Source organism: Cheilinus undulatus, linkage group 6 (genome assembly GCF_018320785.1).
Source record: "Cheilinus undulatus linkage group 6, ASM1832078v1, whole genome shotgun sequence".
NCBI classification, from domain to species: Eukaryota; Metazoa; Chordata; class Actinopteri; order Labriformes; family Labridae; genus Cheilinus; species Cheilinus undulatus.
In genome coordinates, this window is record NC_054870.1 from 10,253,489 (window position 1) to 10,268,680 (window position 15,192).

The window sequence follows — 15,192 nt, forward strand, 5'->3', positions numbered from 1 at the left end:
TTGTGAATAAACACCAAATTTAAGTAACAGTCAATCACGATGCTGCAAAACTGTCAAAGACTCTGCAGGAGATTGTCTGATGCTGGTGAATGTACAGCTGCATCATGAGAAGGAGGAGGAGACAGAGCAGCAGAGGCTGGTGTGTGACAGGAGAGCAGAGGTTAGTGAATGAACTCTGTAGAGCGTCATAATATAAGCTGAAAGCATTATTAGACTGTGGGTCTCCTTTATTTAGGAAGAAAAAGAAGGTTTTAGATTAAATCTGTAGCTCTTCAATGATCTAAAGAATGAAGAGATGATTAAGTCCTCTTAGTACACCTTAAAAGTTCTCCACTGAGACTTTTATTTTGTGTGTTCATGAGTTTTGAAAAGAGGCTTCACGTGTGTTTATTGACATCATTCCAATGAATCTACTGGACTGATGACAGTCATTTCTTACTGTCAGCATTTATTTTACATTTGGACTACATTTTTTAGTTTGAAAGTAAAAATATGATAAATAATAGCAGATATTTTTAAAGTAATTACTTGCTTTTTCTCTTGAGCAGGGCAGATGTGTCCACCTTACTCACATCAGAACAGTGAAACACCATTAGATGTGTCTGTGCCTTACTGCTGAGCTCTCAGCAGAGACTTGACTTCTTCATGTCCATGTGTGATGATGAGATCTGTTGTTTGGTGTTCAGCTGCTGAGAACAGAGGAGTTAACTTCTAGAAGTCTAAAGTTTGACCCTACATTGTGGAGTCCACTCTACACTCTGCATACACTCTACATACACTACATACACTCTACATACTGTGTATTCAGTAATGTTACATTAAGGTCAGTGTCTCCACCTGTTGTGGCTTGAGTTTACCATGTTATGCTCTCAGCAGATTTTTGCAGCGTTCAGTATCTTTGAGCTCAGTCTAGAGAATTTTCTGGACTTTATCTGTTGTTGTTTTGTGTTGTTGACATGAACAAACATTTGCATAAAGAAAGCATTTCTGTCCACTTGTGTTGATAAGGGTATTTAAATCTTGAGAAATAGTACTGTAAGGTACATTTAGAACAGACAAAAAAGCGCGATTAATTTGCGATTAATCACGAGTTAACTATGGAATTTGTGAGATTAATCGCGATTAAAAATCTTAATCTATTGACAGCCCTAATTTTTACTTAACATGCACTTTGTCTAATGTGTCAGTGATGAAGAGACTGAATTCTAATGTTATTTTTAATATAATAGAAGCTGAATGGCTACCAGACAGTTTTTAACACAATGTAGTCTGATGTCTCTCTGGATTTTCAATATTTACTGTCTTAGTTGTCAAAGTTGTCAGAATCTCAATGTGTCAAAAAAGCACCAATATAACACTACAATATTTACCCCTCCCATCCTGAGTGTGACACCAAAGAAACAGAGACAGAGAAAGAGGTAAGCTTGGTCATTCAGTACCTGTGTCCGCTAATGCATTTTGTTGCTCCTTTTCAATACTAACCAATAGGGATCAGTGTTTTCAGTGCTGTGTTTTTGTTGCAGTGCCCTCAGCTGAAAATAGTTCATTGTTTTTTGGTGCTGCCTGCCAGTCAGGAGTGGGACATCTGATATTTACTTTGTCAACACTAGAACTTATCTGACTCTTTCTGAGCAAACAATTTCCAGTTATAGGCTGCTGCTAATGCCAGGACACAATTCCTTTACATTGCATTTAGTTTTCATTTTTTAAGTGTCCTTGAATAAAAGCAAATATGAATGCTGAACAATGTTATACAGATTGACGGTCATTACTTCGAGAGAGACAACTTCTGTAGCCCAGAAACACAATTTGTTGATGAAGAGTGCTCTGAAATTTAGGCTTTGGTAGCTGCCAGTGAAAAAAACAAGGAAAAAAGGGGGCACCGACCCTCACTGATGTACTCCTCTCTCATCCCCTCCATTTCTCTGTTTGCCTGCAGAGCATGTGACTGTGGGTAGACCCCTCTCTCCAGTCAGACAGGTACATGACAGGAAGGGCAAAGAGAGACTGTTTCAGCAGTAAATAGGGTAATTTTCTCAGACAGATAAAGACAGGAAATAAAGAAAATAAACCAGATGTGACAAAATTGCCTTTGGGTGTTACTGAGATATCCGGCTCACAGGCATGGGACTGACGAGTGGTCAAAGTCACCTTGAGAATTGCACAACAATCTTTTATGTTCATTCTTGAGTCCAAGAAGACATTTGTCAAATTTTTCTTCTTTTCAGGTATTCAGAGGGGATAATCTACAAAAATGGGATGGAAATGTAAGTGGTTTAAATGTTCCTGATGGGATAACATTTAGAAAGCTTTTATGATGAAGTACGACCCTGTTTCAGCATGGGCCTGAAGTTACTCACTAATCGCATTTTGTTATCAGCTGTTCTGTTGCTTGCTTGCAGTAAATTTTCTGGAATATTTCCTGCGTGTTCACATATCAGCTCTCCCAAACTCACTAGGAAATTTTACCAGAGGGACGGAAGTATATATTCTGAAGAAAGCATGTGTGTGAAAACCCCTTTAAACAAAAGTTTTTGTTAAAATACAACTATAATACTGTTCACATATTGGCAGCATTATTACACATGTAGAAAATGCATGGCAACATTTTGATGCATCAGCATCAACTTCCCACTCTGCCCTTGAAAAAAGCAACTGAACATCACAAAAAGTGTCCAGAAAAACCTTATCAAGGACATTTTGGTGTCACAGTGAGGCCAATCTCTAACCTTCTGGGTACCCGGTTATGCTGTAATTATTCATTTATTCAGTAGTCTTTGTGTTTAATAACTGGAATGTAATACTTAATCCATAAGCTGTTGATTTAGGGTCAAGAAGTTTCTTTAAGATCACTGTGAACTCAACCTCCGACCACAACAGACTAAACTCTGTATCATTTAATTCAAGTATTTTGATTAAGCACAAATTTTAGGGCCTGTGTCCATACGAAATGAAATATGTGCCAAAAAGATTCAAAGAAAACTTACACGGTACCAAACAAAAATCACAAATAATGTGATCCAAGCAAAAAAAGTTTACATCAAAAGTACAAATTCAAACAAATGATTAGTCTTTACATGTTGAACATCTTTCTGTTTACAGCTCCTGTTTTTTCTCTCTCAGTGATCAGACTTTTGCTCTCAGTTCTGACAGAAATGTCACACATGGATGGGCTTTTCCCATTGGCCAATGGGTTTCTGAGTGAAAGCTCAGTCACTCCAGATGCTCCTGAAGTTGCTGTTCAGCTCATGTATGGGAAATTTTAAAAAGAAAGCAAACTATTGATTTGCTTCAGTTTGACTGAATCATTTATAGTTCATAAAGTCTAACTATTCATTAAACATGCATATTTGTCAGTGCAGTACTAGATGTTTAGTTGTTTCCAGTAACTTTTCTTTCAGCCACTTCAAGTGTCGTCTTCAGTTGGTACGAAAACTACACTATGTCATCAAGTAGTCCGTTAGCACAGTGGTAGAGTAGCTAAATTTCACTTCGGGGTCCTGGGTTTGCCTCCTCCTGTGTTCTTAGTTTTGATATCTGAAAGTTGTTTTTCTTACTTTCTGGAATAACTAACTGCTAAATAGCTGCTGAATTATGAACAATTCGCACAAATGTCAACAGTCTGAGCCGCATGTGTTTACTGGCCAGACTGGTTAACTAGACTGAATTCTTCTGCTCTTGTTTTTTGTGGGATCATCTGAATTGGTAGGTTGGTGAAGTTTAAACAGCTTATTTCCTGTTACGATTTTACAAAGTTTCATGCATCTCAGCAGTATCTGAGGTTGAGACTTTTATTGTGAAGAGCTTTCTGGAACTGGAATGTGCTTGAGTAAATTAGCTTGGCGTTATGGACTGCTTGGGCAAAACTTCAGTTAACTAGTCTGCCGCTCATATGCCCAGTAAACACAGTAAAAATCTGCCCAGGGGGCTAAGACCATTGACATTTGTGCAGATTGTTTAAAATTAAAGTTAGATCTGACTTTAATCTCAGAATTCTGACTTTAATCTCATTATTCTGACTTTAATCTCAGAATTCTGACTTTAATCTCATTATTCTGACTTTAATCTCAGAGTTCTGACTTTAATCTCATAATTCTGACTTTTTATTTCACGAGTAAAAACATGTTTGCATCTCATTTTTTTTCAGTGGCCCTAATCCTCTTTGGTAAGGATATTATAGAGATGTTAGATAAAATATTTTATAAGGTATTGTGAGAATATATTGGTGGAATTTGTGGTTTTGTTATATGTGCTTGTGATATGCAGTTCTTGTGTAGTAGAACAAACATTTAATTCTTTATGTCTTTATTTGCAGTTTTCACCATTTTGTTAACATGGACAAAGTTTTCAGTAAATAACAGAAACCTTACCACGACCCTGTCTTCACTGACATTCATTTAACTTTGTGGTTAGTGAAGAGTTTCTACACACTGGACAATGACGCTACACTCTCACTGAAAAAAAGTTTACATTTTTGGATGAGCACTATTCTCTTTTTGATACCACCTCCCCCTCAGTGACCTATCAAATTAAGGAAGATGAAGATTTCTATCACCTTTGTCAACAGCAGTGGTGGAGGAGAAGGTAAAATTTTGAGAGGTAACACTGCTGCAAATCCTGGTGATAAGTCATTAGATAAAGAACATTAAACACACAGAACTATTCAAACAGACCACACAGATACCACCAAGGCAGAAGTCAAATTGCGTATCTCAACAGTAATCAATTATGGTTAGAAAGGCTCTGAAACCGAGGTTGTGGGCACTACCAGTGTATAAGTGCTGCCAATAAACACAAGCCCTAGAAGGCACAAAGACTGACAGCCCTCTAATGTCAGAAAACTCTCTGAGAGCCTTAATTAACCCAGGCATGTTGATGAAAGCAGTTACAGTATTTTGTAGATATTGACACATGATAAGACGCAGACAGGCGCTGAAGACTCATGGGTCATATTGGCATCTGTTGTTGCCATCTGGGTTGGTTGCAGCTACGGTATGAAAGCATGGAGAGAGAGGAGGTGTACGTACTGTGGAGAGACTGGGAACAGAAAACTCCATATGTCTCGGGTTCCTGTTGCACTGAAGCATCTCCACTCCAACCAGCACACGCATCACCGCCGACACTTCCTCGTTCTCACTCTGAAAATGAGAACAATGCACTCTGAGTTTTCTGTACAGTACTCTGCTCTACACTAATCCCTTAAGTTTAATTATAGAACATACATATACATGTATCACTATTTGCCTATAAATTATACATGGACCTGCAGGATGATTATCATATGGTATGTGTCCCAAATATGGAAGAGATGACCTCGTTGATAATGTATGACTTCCTGTTGTGAGGAAAATGAGTTGATAAATGATTTATTGAGATTAGAGATGAACCCCATTTGTATTAACGCTCCGTTTCTTAATTTGCATGGCAGGAAACAAACCTCATTTAGCTGTGACTCAAAGCACATCAAGCTGAGGGGACTAATGTAGGGCAGCAAATTCTTGGCTGACAAATGGTCGTAGGATTAAACTGACTAATCAAACAGTCTGTTTAAAGTGACAGATTGTGTAAGTGTTTTCCCCCACATACTCATCCCACTGCAGAGCGACACAATCAGGATGCGTGACATCCAGAGACGACAGACCGGAGAAACAATGCTAGGGTACAGATACAATAGAAGTTACGCCTACCACATTAACAAGATTAATAGAAATATCAAACCTACAACAACATAAGAGCATTACAAAGGAAATCCAGAGAGACCATAACACAGGATACACTATGAGGCACTCATGACTGTTGTGACAGTGAACTACACAGTCTGTCTCAGCGAGTATTCACCCTCATTTACATTTCACATCATATCTACTGCCACAAAGCAGCATACTGCGTCGTTTTTATGAAGCAGCTCCACAGACTGAAATAGAAAATAGCTAAACAGAAAAGACAAAAATCATTATCATTGCTGAAGTGCTGCAGGGGTTTGGGTGTTTATTGCACTAATAAAAAAGTTTCTTTAAGTGGAACTTTGTTTTAAACTTGAAACGCGTTGAAAACTTTGATCCACAACTTCAAAAGCATTCCTGCAGGGATAAAACTTTAATCATATACTGTACCTTCAGTTAATTCAACATCAATTTCCACTGTTCATGCAGATGACACCTAGCTCCAGGCCCGCCCACAGAATTAGCTGGGCCATCCTCAGATCTGATTTATTGATGATATCAATGCATGTGCGTTGGGTCAGTGGCACTGGTGCTAGCATCCTGGCTAACCATTACCTCATTTTGGTGCTGTGAAGTGTGTCAATTATTGGGTTCTGATGTTGGAATTATTTATTTGTGGCACTTTTAACCATTTACAGCACTTTCTTCCATCCATTATTGCCAATTCTTTTGCCACTTTTATCCAATTTTTGCCCCTTTTCACCCATTTCTGGCAGTTTTCCCCTATATTTCCAAATTTCCTTGCCTATTTTTTGCCTATTTCTTCAATATCTTTTTGCAACTTGTTGCCTACTTTAACCCATTATTAATTTCGTCAACTAAAACTATGACTAAAAATGTTAATTGACAGCCTTTTTTCCAAAACTAGACTAAGACTAACCAAAGATTGATCTTTGATGACTAAAACTGACAAAAAATAAGTTAATTTTTCATCAAGATGACTAAAACAAGACTAAAATGAAACATAGATTGCATCGGACAATCAAAATCCATGAAATATCTCCACTGTTGGTAAATCTGTCAAAAACAGTGCATTTTTAGCTGTTCTGCCCTAGCTGTAGAAAGCAGGGACCCCAGCTTAGGTGGAGTAAATAGAACACACTACCATGACTTGGTACCAGATTTAGGCAAGAAAATTAATACTTGGACTAAAAGTAAGCACTAAAATGTGAGGACTTTTATGGACTAAAACTAGACAAAAATGTTTTTGAGTTTTTGTTGACTAAAGCTACACTAAAACTAAAAAGGGTAAATGACTAAAATGTGACTAAAACTAAAAGACATTTAATCAAAAGACTACAGCTAAGACTAAAATTAAAAATACCTGCCAAAATGAACACTGCTTTAGCCACCCTTTGCCGTTTTTTGCCTGTTTGTACCACTTTTTGCCTATTTTTGCTGTTTTCCCCTCCCATTTGCCACTTCTCACTCATTTTCTCTCTCTTTTCACAATTACTCACAATATTTCCAGATTTTTTTTCTCAGTTTCTTCAATTTTTTTAGGCATCCTGACATTTGTGCACATCATGGCCTCTTTATAAATCCTTACATTTCTTTCCTAATTGTTTAGTGCCTTCATCCACACTGTTAACATGAAAAGGAAATTCTGTGTAAATAAAAGGGGTTTACATTTTGAAAAAGGCTAGATTGCACTACAGCATAAATGAATGAAATTCATTTTGTGTTGCTTTGAATTCAACATGACAAACAATCAGTGGCTATAGTTAATATAAAAGTCACCTTCACTGAATGAGCTAAAGTTTGACTGAATCAAACTCATGATTCCTTTAAAATAAATGAGAGGAAAGGAAGATGATTATGCCATCTCACATATGATAGTTTTTGTTATCAAACGTGTTTGATATGATCGCAAGTCGCAGTGACGTAACACTATCAACAACCAATAGAAGAGCTCTGACAAAACTGGAAACAGGAAACCTGTCAAAACAACCTCAAAAGCAGCAGAGCGGCATGGATGAACAAGAAACACCGGCAGTGAAACGTCGAAGGTCCCGACCAGTATGGTTTCTACTAAGAGCATGATGGGAAAAAAATTGCTAAAAGAATCTAGTAGTAGTCTTGTAAATAGTGACCCCACAAGATTCACAGTCTTTGTAAAATCTCAATCTGAGACTACGCTGTGACTAAAAACTCTAAAAACTTGTCTTTAGATGTGAGCAGGTGTGAGCTGATAGTTTTCCAAGAGTCTTTTCCAAATCTTTTCAAAGTCCTCTGATGTGTGGGTAGCATAAGTCTGAGACTAAATACTCAACAGCTTGCTGACAAACTGTCTTTAGACATGAGAGGGTTTAAGGTGTCAGCCTTTTAAGTCTTTAAAAAGTTTTAGCAAAGTCCTCTGGTGTAAGGCTGGCATTAAACAGTTTCTTAACTTTCCAAACGGATAGATTTTACAAACTAGACCTCAGTTACAACAAAAGCCTGGTCTTGAGAGATATAGCACAAAAACTAAGGGAATTTATGTTTGCTATATTTTTTTCTGTGTTGTAACAATGCTTCTTGGCAATAAATCTCATACTGTGGAAAGTCTGTTTATTTCCCTTTTAAATGGTGCCACATGTGTAAGGAACATGCATTTGTGGGATGAGCAGCAGAGCTAAGTATGTGGATTACACCGATGAAAAAATTGTTGGATCCCCTCTGCCAACGGCGAACAGTTTTTTTTTTTTTCCTTTTTAATTTTTACTTATTTATTTATTTTTTTTGGTGTTGCTATTGACTCTTGTTTTGAGCTTCTGGTCCCTTAATCAATTAACAGCTTATCAATTAAACATCACAAATAGGCAGTGATAGCAAATACATTCTTTACTTAATGTTTATGTGCATATTCTATATCATTTTGCAAATATGAATCATCTGTATTGATTGCATGCAGCTTTTAAGCCCAAAATGCACTAGAGCAGCAGAGTCACTTCATGTGACGCGTCTCAATTTCTACCCCTAGTGCACACAAGCTAAATTTCTTCTTCTGTGCTCTCAAACAGAGCAGCTACTCAGCAGTTGAGATGTAGAAAACAGCTGTTCTCTTGGGAAAACACATCGCCTGCTGCATCCGGCCATGCTGGAGCTTGAGCAGTGGCTTTAAGTCCCATGGCATGGCGTGTCCATGGCCACCACCAGTGTACGTTTGTTCATGTAAAATAATGAGGGCAATTGTTGGGATGTGTGTTGGATAAGCCGAGGTATTTTGGGTTTTACTTGATTATGCTATCAACCTACACAATTTGCTTTTTAAATCCCCATAAGATGAACTTTAAATGCAATCTGGAAATCTTAAAGACAGACCAGAATAATATTACTTTCCTTGATCCTCTTCCAAAGAATATACAAGTTATCTGTTTGACAAATGAAACATACTTAGGTATATTGCCTCAAACCGGTGAACTCTTTATGATGTCAATAAAGTTTAAAAGTAACCCTATAAGAAGAGTGTTCACTTCTTTGGTCAGCTGTCGTACAAACACACAGATGTTGTGGGCAGACTCCACAGCTGTAATGGCAGATTGTCAACTTCTGTTTTTTCTCCTAATTTGTCTAAACAGTCATTTTTAATGCCTGGAAACAGCTGTTTGGGGGGAGGTGTCAGAGGAAGTGTTTAGCTGTCCACTGCTGAAACGGCCTTGTTTTCACATTTTCCACTGCAAAGATTTTTGAGTGAGAAGTTCAACTGTTCCAAGTAGCAGGCAGAGATTTCAAGATTAGAACAAAACCTGTACATGTAGAAAAAAATGTGTTTTATTGTCTACATGCAATATCAAAATGGACATACACAGTAACTTCCGGACAGGACCTTTAAGTTTACCAGGACGGGATGATTTTTGACAACAATAGAAGTTACACGTAAGAAGTTCCAGGTTACACATTATCCTGAAACTTGAACAGATGCACCAAAATGTCTAAATTTTAATCTCTGAGTGTGCTGGGAGAGGATCATCTTTAAAATATTTATATTTTTTTGTTTTCTCTCTTTTGCCCTTGTTTCTCTCTTTTGGACCCCTCTTTTAATTACACAGTTTCCTGGTTGGATTTCTCAGCATCACTTGTCGTTAACAGTTACTTAACTCAGCCAGCCCTGAGTGTGGAAGTTTGGAGAACTGAGGGAGTGTTGGTGTTTACACTGCCAGCACAGGAGCTTGGGATAACCTGGAGGGTGTAGAGAGATTAGAGGGTAAGCCTGGACTGTGGAGTCTAAAACAGAGTTTTCCAAGTAACAAAGCTGGATCTCACTGAACCTGGCTATCACCATGGTAACTGACTGGGTATCTTCACAGTTACAGCTTAAAAGTTGAAGTAAATGAATCATGTTATCTATCTTTACCTGGAAATGCTCTTCATGACATTGTAGGTGTATAGTTTAAGGGTTTTGCTCATGAAAACTACTAGATTATTAATATTGTGTTTATAAAAACTGTACAGAATTAAGCAATGAAGGTACAGTAGCATGTACTGTATGTATCACATCACAGAGCTTATACATTCAGCCTTAATATACACCCTCCAAGCCCCCCAAAAACACCTTCTTTCCTCTTTCTATGTAAAATGTTTTCTTTCAGGACATCAAACCACTTTTGAAGACACACAGCATCTCAAGAAACTAATTTATTTATGTAATATTCAGAAAAGTCTATATATGACAATGCAAGCATTTTGCATTAATACTGGAGCTATTTTCTTACACTTATTTAATTCAGTGAAGGGTGATCCAACTGAGTAACAGTCTTGATAATCTTGCTGAAATCATGTGACTTCAAAAATTATAGGGTACACAAAGTCTTCCCGTTAGCTTTAGTGATACAGGATTGCAATTACACTGGAAAATATTGCAATTAAGTAATATGTAAATGATATCATGCGTCTACTTGCTTGGTAATTAATCTGCTTCCATGGTGTCTTGCCTGGACTTTTTGTCTTAAAATGCTTGTAAAACATCAACTCTGCGGTGCGCAGTCAAGCCTTAAACATTTTTTTTTCCAGGATAACTGGGGCTTTAAAAATATGTGTGCTGCAACAAAGTCAATTGATTTTTCTTTTTTTAAGTTATGGGACTATAACAACAAAAAAAGACCAAAAAAAAGCAAAACGGAAATTAAAACTCAAAGATTTGTATATATTTTAAGTATTATTGCACAGGCACCGCTGATGAGCGCTCTGGCCAAATGACATCCCACTACCAGCATGGATCAAAACATGGAGGTCTCCTGGTGAGTATATGAGCTCAAATTTACTCAAAATGCAGATATCTAGTGAAGTTTTTTTTCAATATACATTTGGGAGATACAAATATTTATTCAATTAGGTGAATTTGTCTGATCATGCAGGGTTCCTTTAATACAAGTATGATTGCAGCCTTTTATGCAATTATGAAATTGCATAGTCTGACATACACCACTGATAAGCTGTGATTATGTGGTAAGATAGACTAAGTGTTTAAGATACAAATAAAAACAGCCATTACAGAATCTCTGTGCAACTGCAGTGTCCTTTTACAACATTTCTGTACTCATCATCTCTTCTCAGACTTATAATCTGGCCAGATCAGATGTACCTTGTGTGGAAGAAGCATCAAACGGTGCCCCCTTTTGTGTGAGTGCACAACTAGCTTGAAGCTGAGAGCCTGAGTTAACAGAGAAAGTTCATAGCAAGCTTCATTCCTGATACCTCTGCCTTGAACCACATTACTCAAAGAAAGAAAGGGTTTGGTGAGCATGCTTCATGGACCCGTGAGGTAGAGGAGGTTTTTAAAGTTTGGGCAGTGGTTGTTGGTATCTGCCAAGGCACGAGCTCTGTGGCATGCAATCCTGCAACAGTGCAGAAACCTCAGTGAACACTGCTGATCGAGGCCATTCTGACTACATGGAAAACAGTGCCAAGTAGTGTAAAGGGTTGGAGACTCAGACTCCTACTCAAAGAAGAAAGCAGAGGGAGGTGCCCATAGCCAAACCTGACAAGAAATCCCTCTCTGAAGGGAAAAAGTTCTTCATATTGGTTTGATTTTGAAAACTGTTTACTACACTGGCAATGTGTCTTGGTAAATGATGACTAATGCTTTAACACACTATACATCCAAATAAATATTCTGTGTTTAATAAAGAACAAAATACTGGTTTGAAGGGGATTTTAACCTCTTCTGGTTCATTTACACAGTTCTTGTCACTCTCAAAATCCAGGTTTGCAAAGCACTGAACACAGCATTTGTAGTATTTTTAACATCATCAATCTTGCTCTCTATCATGAAAAATTAAGTTCCAGAGTGACGGTCTAATCTCAAGAGAAACCCAGTTCTTTGTTCTCGTTGTGGACATGTACACACAGAGGTACAAAACTTTGTTGCATGCAGCTTTGAAGAGACAGCTTTGAGGTGTTTGAATAAACGGAGCGGAAATCTACAGAGATTTGTCTGTGATTTTCCCCACAATGTAAGATTTCATCGTGGTGCAGAGTTAGAAGGGGACATGCTAGTCAGTGGTCCCCTTCTCAGCAGATTACAACTTAAATTTTTCAGAAGTGCAGTTTGATTTGATTTGATTTAAATCAGCATTATTGATCAGAAGTAACAGAAAGGCAAGAGAAAGCCTCATGCATTCTGTTTCTTTTTTACTAACATCTTTCTTCATTATAGTTTCTAAATAAATGGATTAGTTTAAATTTATTGCATTTCTCCACATCTAATAGGTTAAAAAAAACATCAAAATTTTTCAGTTTGTTTAAAATCCTGATTTGTTTTTGTACAATAACTTTTCATTTGGATTTTTTCAAAATGCACAAATATGGTTTAAGTCAGGTTTATTTACTGTGCAACAGCTTTATGGTCAATGCATACAAATATGTAAATATTTACAATTTCATTCACAGTCAGGTGAGGTTGTCTAGAGGTCTTCCCTAAGAATATTTGAGCGCCAAGGATTTATTTCCCTGCATTCTGATGTAGCATCTGTGACCTTATTTTATTTTGATTTTTCTTCAAAAAGGAGTTGGGAAAACGTTTTTTAACGGAAATGGCGCATGCATATGAATAAATGCACTGACATCATGGATTACACTGTCTAAAACATTATTTCAATATTAATTAATGTCCCAACCTCTTGCACATCACTGTCTCCTTCTGAAACAAAAAGATTCAATACCAAAACATTTCACTTGTGATTACATAATCCCAACAAGTAAGCCTTGAGTAGAGAGGTAAAGAGGCTTTTTTATAACTTGGTAAAACAACAAAAGAGCAGGAAAATATCAGCTGAAACAACTGAAACCATGGGATTCAATCACTCTCTGCTACATGTTGCTCTGCTGACAGCGGTGTGTCTGACCTCCTCTCCTGTGTTTGACCCTCAGAAGATTGTGTCGGATGCTGTCTCTTGAGATCATCAAAAGCTAGCAAACTTTGTGTAGATTGTCCAAATACTGCAAATGTTTTTTGGACCCTGACATTTTAGTTGTTTTTAAACACCAAATCTTAACTTTTGTTTTAATTTCCAGCCATGAATCCCTGCTCTGACCAGAGGCAAAAGGGAAAAGATGAGTGAATCTAATTAGATAGGCATAATACAGAATCTGATTCTATCTCAGCTCTGGCAGATTGTTGATACATTCTATTTCTTCACAATAGAAGATGTTACTATTGCACACTCCCAGATCAGAAGTAAAATAACATTAACATACATAATCAGTGGCATCACATCAATTAGTAGATGTGTTAACTTGTGACTCTCAGTTCACTTTCAGATCTTATTCAAAGTAAGAAAACAGTGAAGTCTTGTTGCATGGATCATTTCTCTTTCAGTGGACAGTGCTAGTGTAATTTACTTGTTTGAAAACCATTAGCAGTCACCAAGTACTTATGACAGATTTTATGTTGAAACATTTATACTGGGCTAATGGATAGTGTGAGCAAATCCTGGACTAAAATGTTACATCTCATGTCAGTTCAAATATTTATTTAAGGTCTGAAGGATAAACAATATTGATAACCGATAGTAAAAAGCTAAAAGCCATGAGGATTAGAAACATTAAAAAATATATTTTGTATGACTAGCTCAGACAGTCTATCACAGCTGAGCACGCCTGTTAGTGAGCAAACTTTTGCCTGGGCATAAACTTCTCCTACAAAGCATTTGTTGATGAGGAAAATGGAAGTCTTCTTTACAACAGAAAAGTAAATAGTAGAACTGACGGGCACTGGAGAAAATATGAGCTCCTGTTATCCTTGAAGATGAAGGAACAGACAGCAAAACTCTCAGTCATTAGAGGTAGCTCAGTAAGCAGCTCCTCATCGAACATCTTCAGTGTTGGATTTGAAAGTTAAAACTGCTTTGTTTAATCTTTTTGCTCCAAAGTCCAGTTGTCTTTCAAAAGAGACCCCTGCAGGTAATTGATGCAATCTAAAAGCATCCAACAGTAACCATTAAAAATAGAGCTCCAAATAAACAAGTCATGCTAATTAGTGGCAGATTAGCTGTAGGACTGGAGGAACGCGTCAATAAAATTGATACATAAAAGTGTTCATGACTTTCTGTTATTACAATGATGACAGTGATTCAGTGATGCACAAAAAATATGACGACAGCATTGACTAATGACTGCTACATAGGATGGGACAAGAATATAAGAATATACTATGCATCTCGTATTTCTGTTAAAATGCGAAATAGAAAAAAGGAGAGCTGTGACTGTGTGTTGAAAGGCAAAGAGCAGGAGAGGTAAAGTTCTCACAACACTGATAGTTCATCAGTATGTTTCCTGATTTTTTTTTCGACTATAGTATGCTTACATTCATATAAAAAAAAGAAATGCACCTTGTAAAAAATATGTGTATTTTTGTGTTTGTTTGGGGCCTTTTGTTAAAGATATATGATTAAAAATAATGCCTGTAAATATCTACTCCTTTTTGAAATAAATAAAAATAAGACACAAAAAAATATTTCCCTTAATTTTACAAGATGAGGAATCTAAAAGCAACAAATTGTTGATGTTTTGATGTCATTGTTCTATTACTGTATAAAGCAGGGATGCAGAATATTGAATTTTCATCAATAGCTGATATTTACAAACTCATTTTAGTGCATACTGACACCATTTTAATTGTGACAAACACCAAGTGTCTTGGCAAAGTGAGGCTGAGTCAAAAGTAGCAGAGAAAAACGGTGAAATAATGATAGATATAGTTTTGGGGTTTCTGTTGAGATGTTTAGGGCTCACAGGTGTGTGGTGGGGCAAAACCTAAATATAATGATACAGTTGTACATTTGTCAATTTTTAAGTCTAATTCACTGCCACAATTCCAAAAAAAAAGCTGGGGCAATGTGTTAAATGTGAATAAAAACAGAATGCAAGGCTAAATGCAGTGTTCCAACTTTTTTTGCAAAATGTATGGATGTATCTCCTGCAAATACTGGCAGACTTTTTAACTCTAACTTCGACTCTAACTTTAACTTTTTTGCTTCAAGCAACTGTC

At 37.0% G+C, this 15,192-nt stretch overlaps 1 protein-coding gene across 1 annotated transcript in view; it reads right to left on the reverse strand.

Moving 5' to 3' along the window:
- Window positions 1-15,192, reverse strand: part of LOC121511202 (cilia- and flagella-associated protein 46) — a 157,200-nt gene that overhangs the window by 64,935 nt on the left and 77,073 nt on the right. Inside the window, 1 exon segment of the mRNA XM_041789801.1 lies at window positions 5,028-5,138. Within this exon segment, the coding sequence (XP_041645735.1) occupies window positions 5,028-5,138 (111 nt within the window).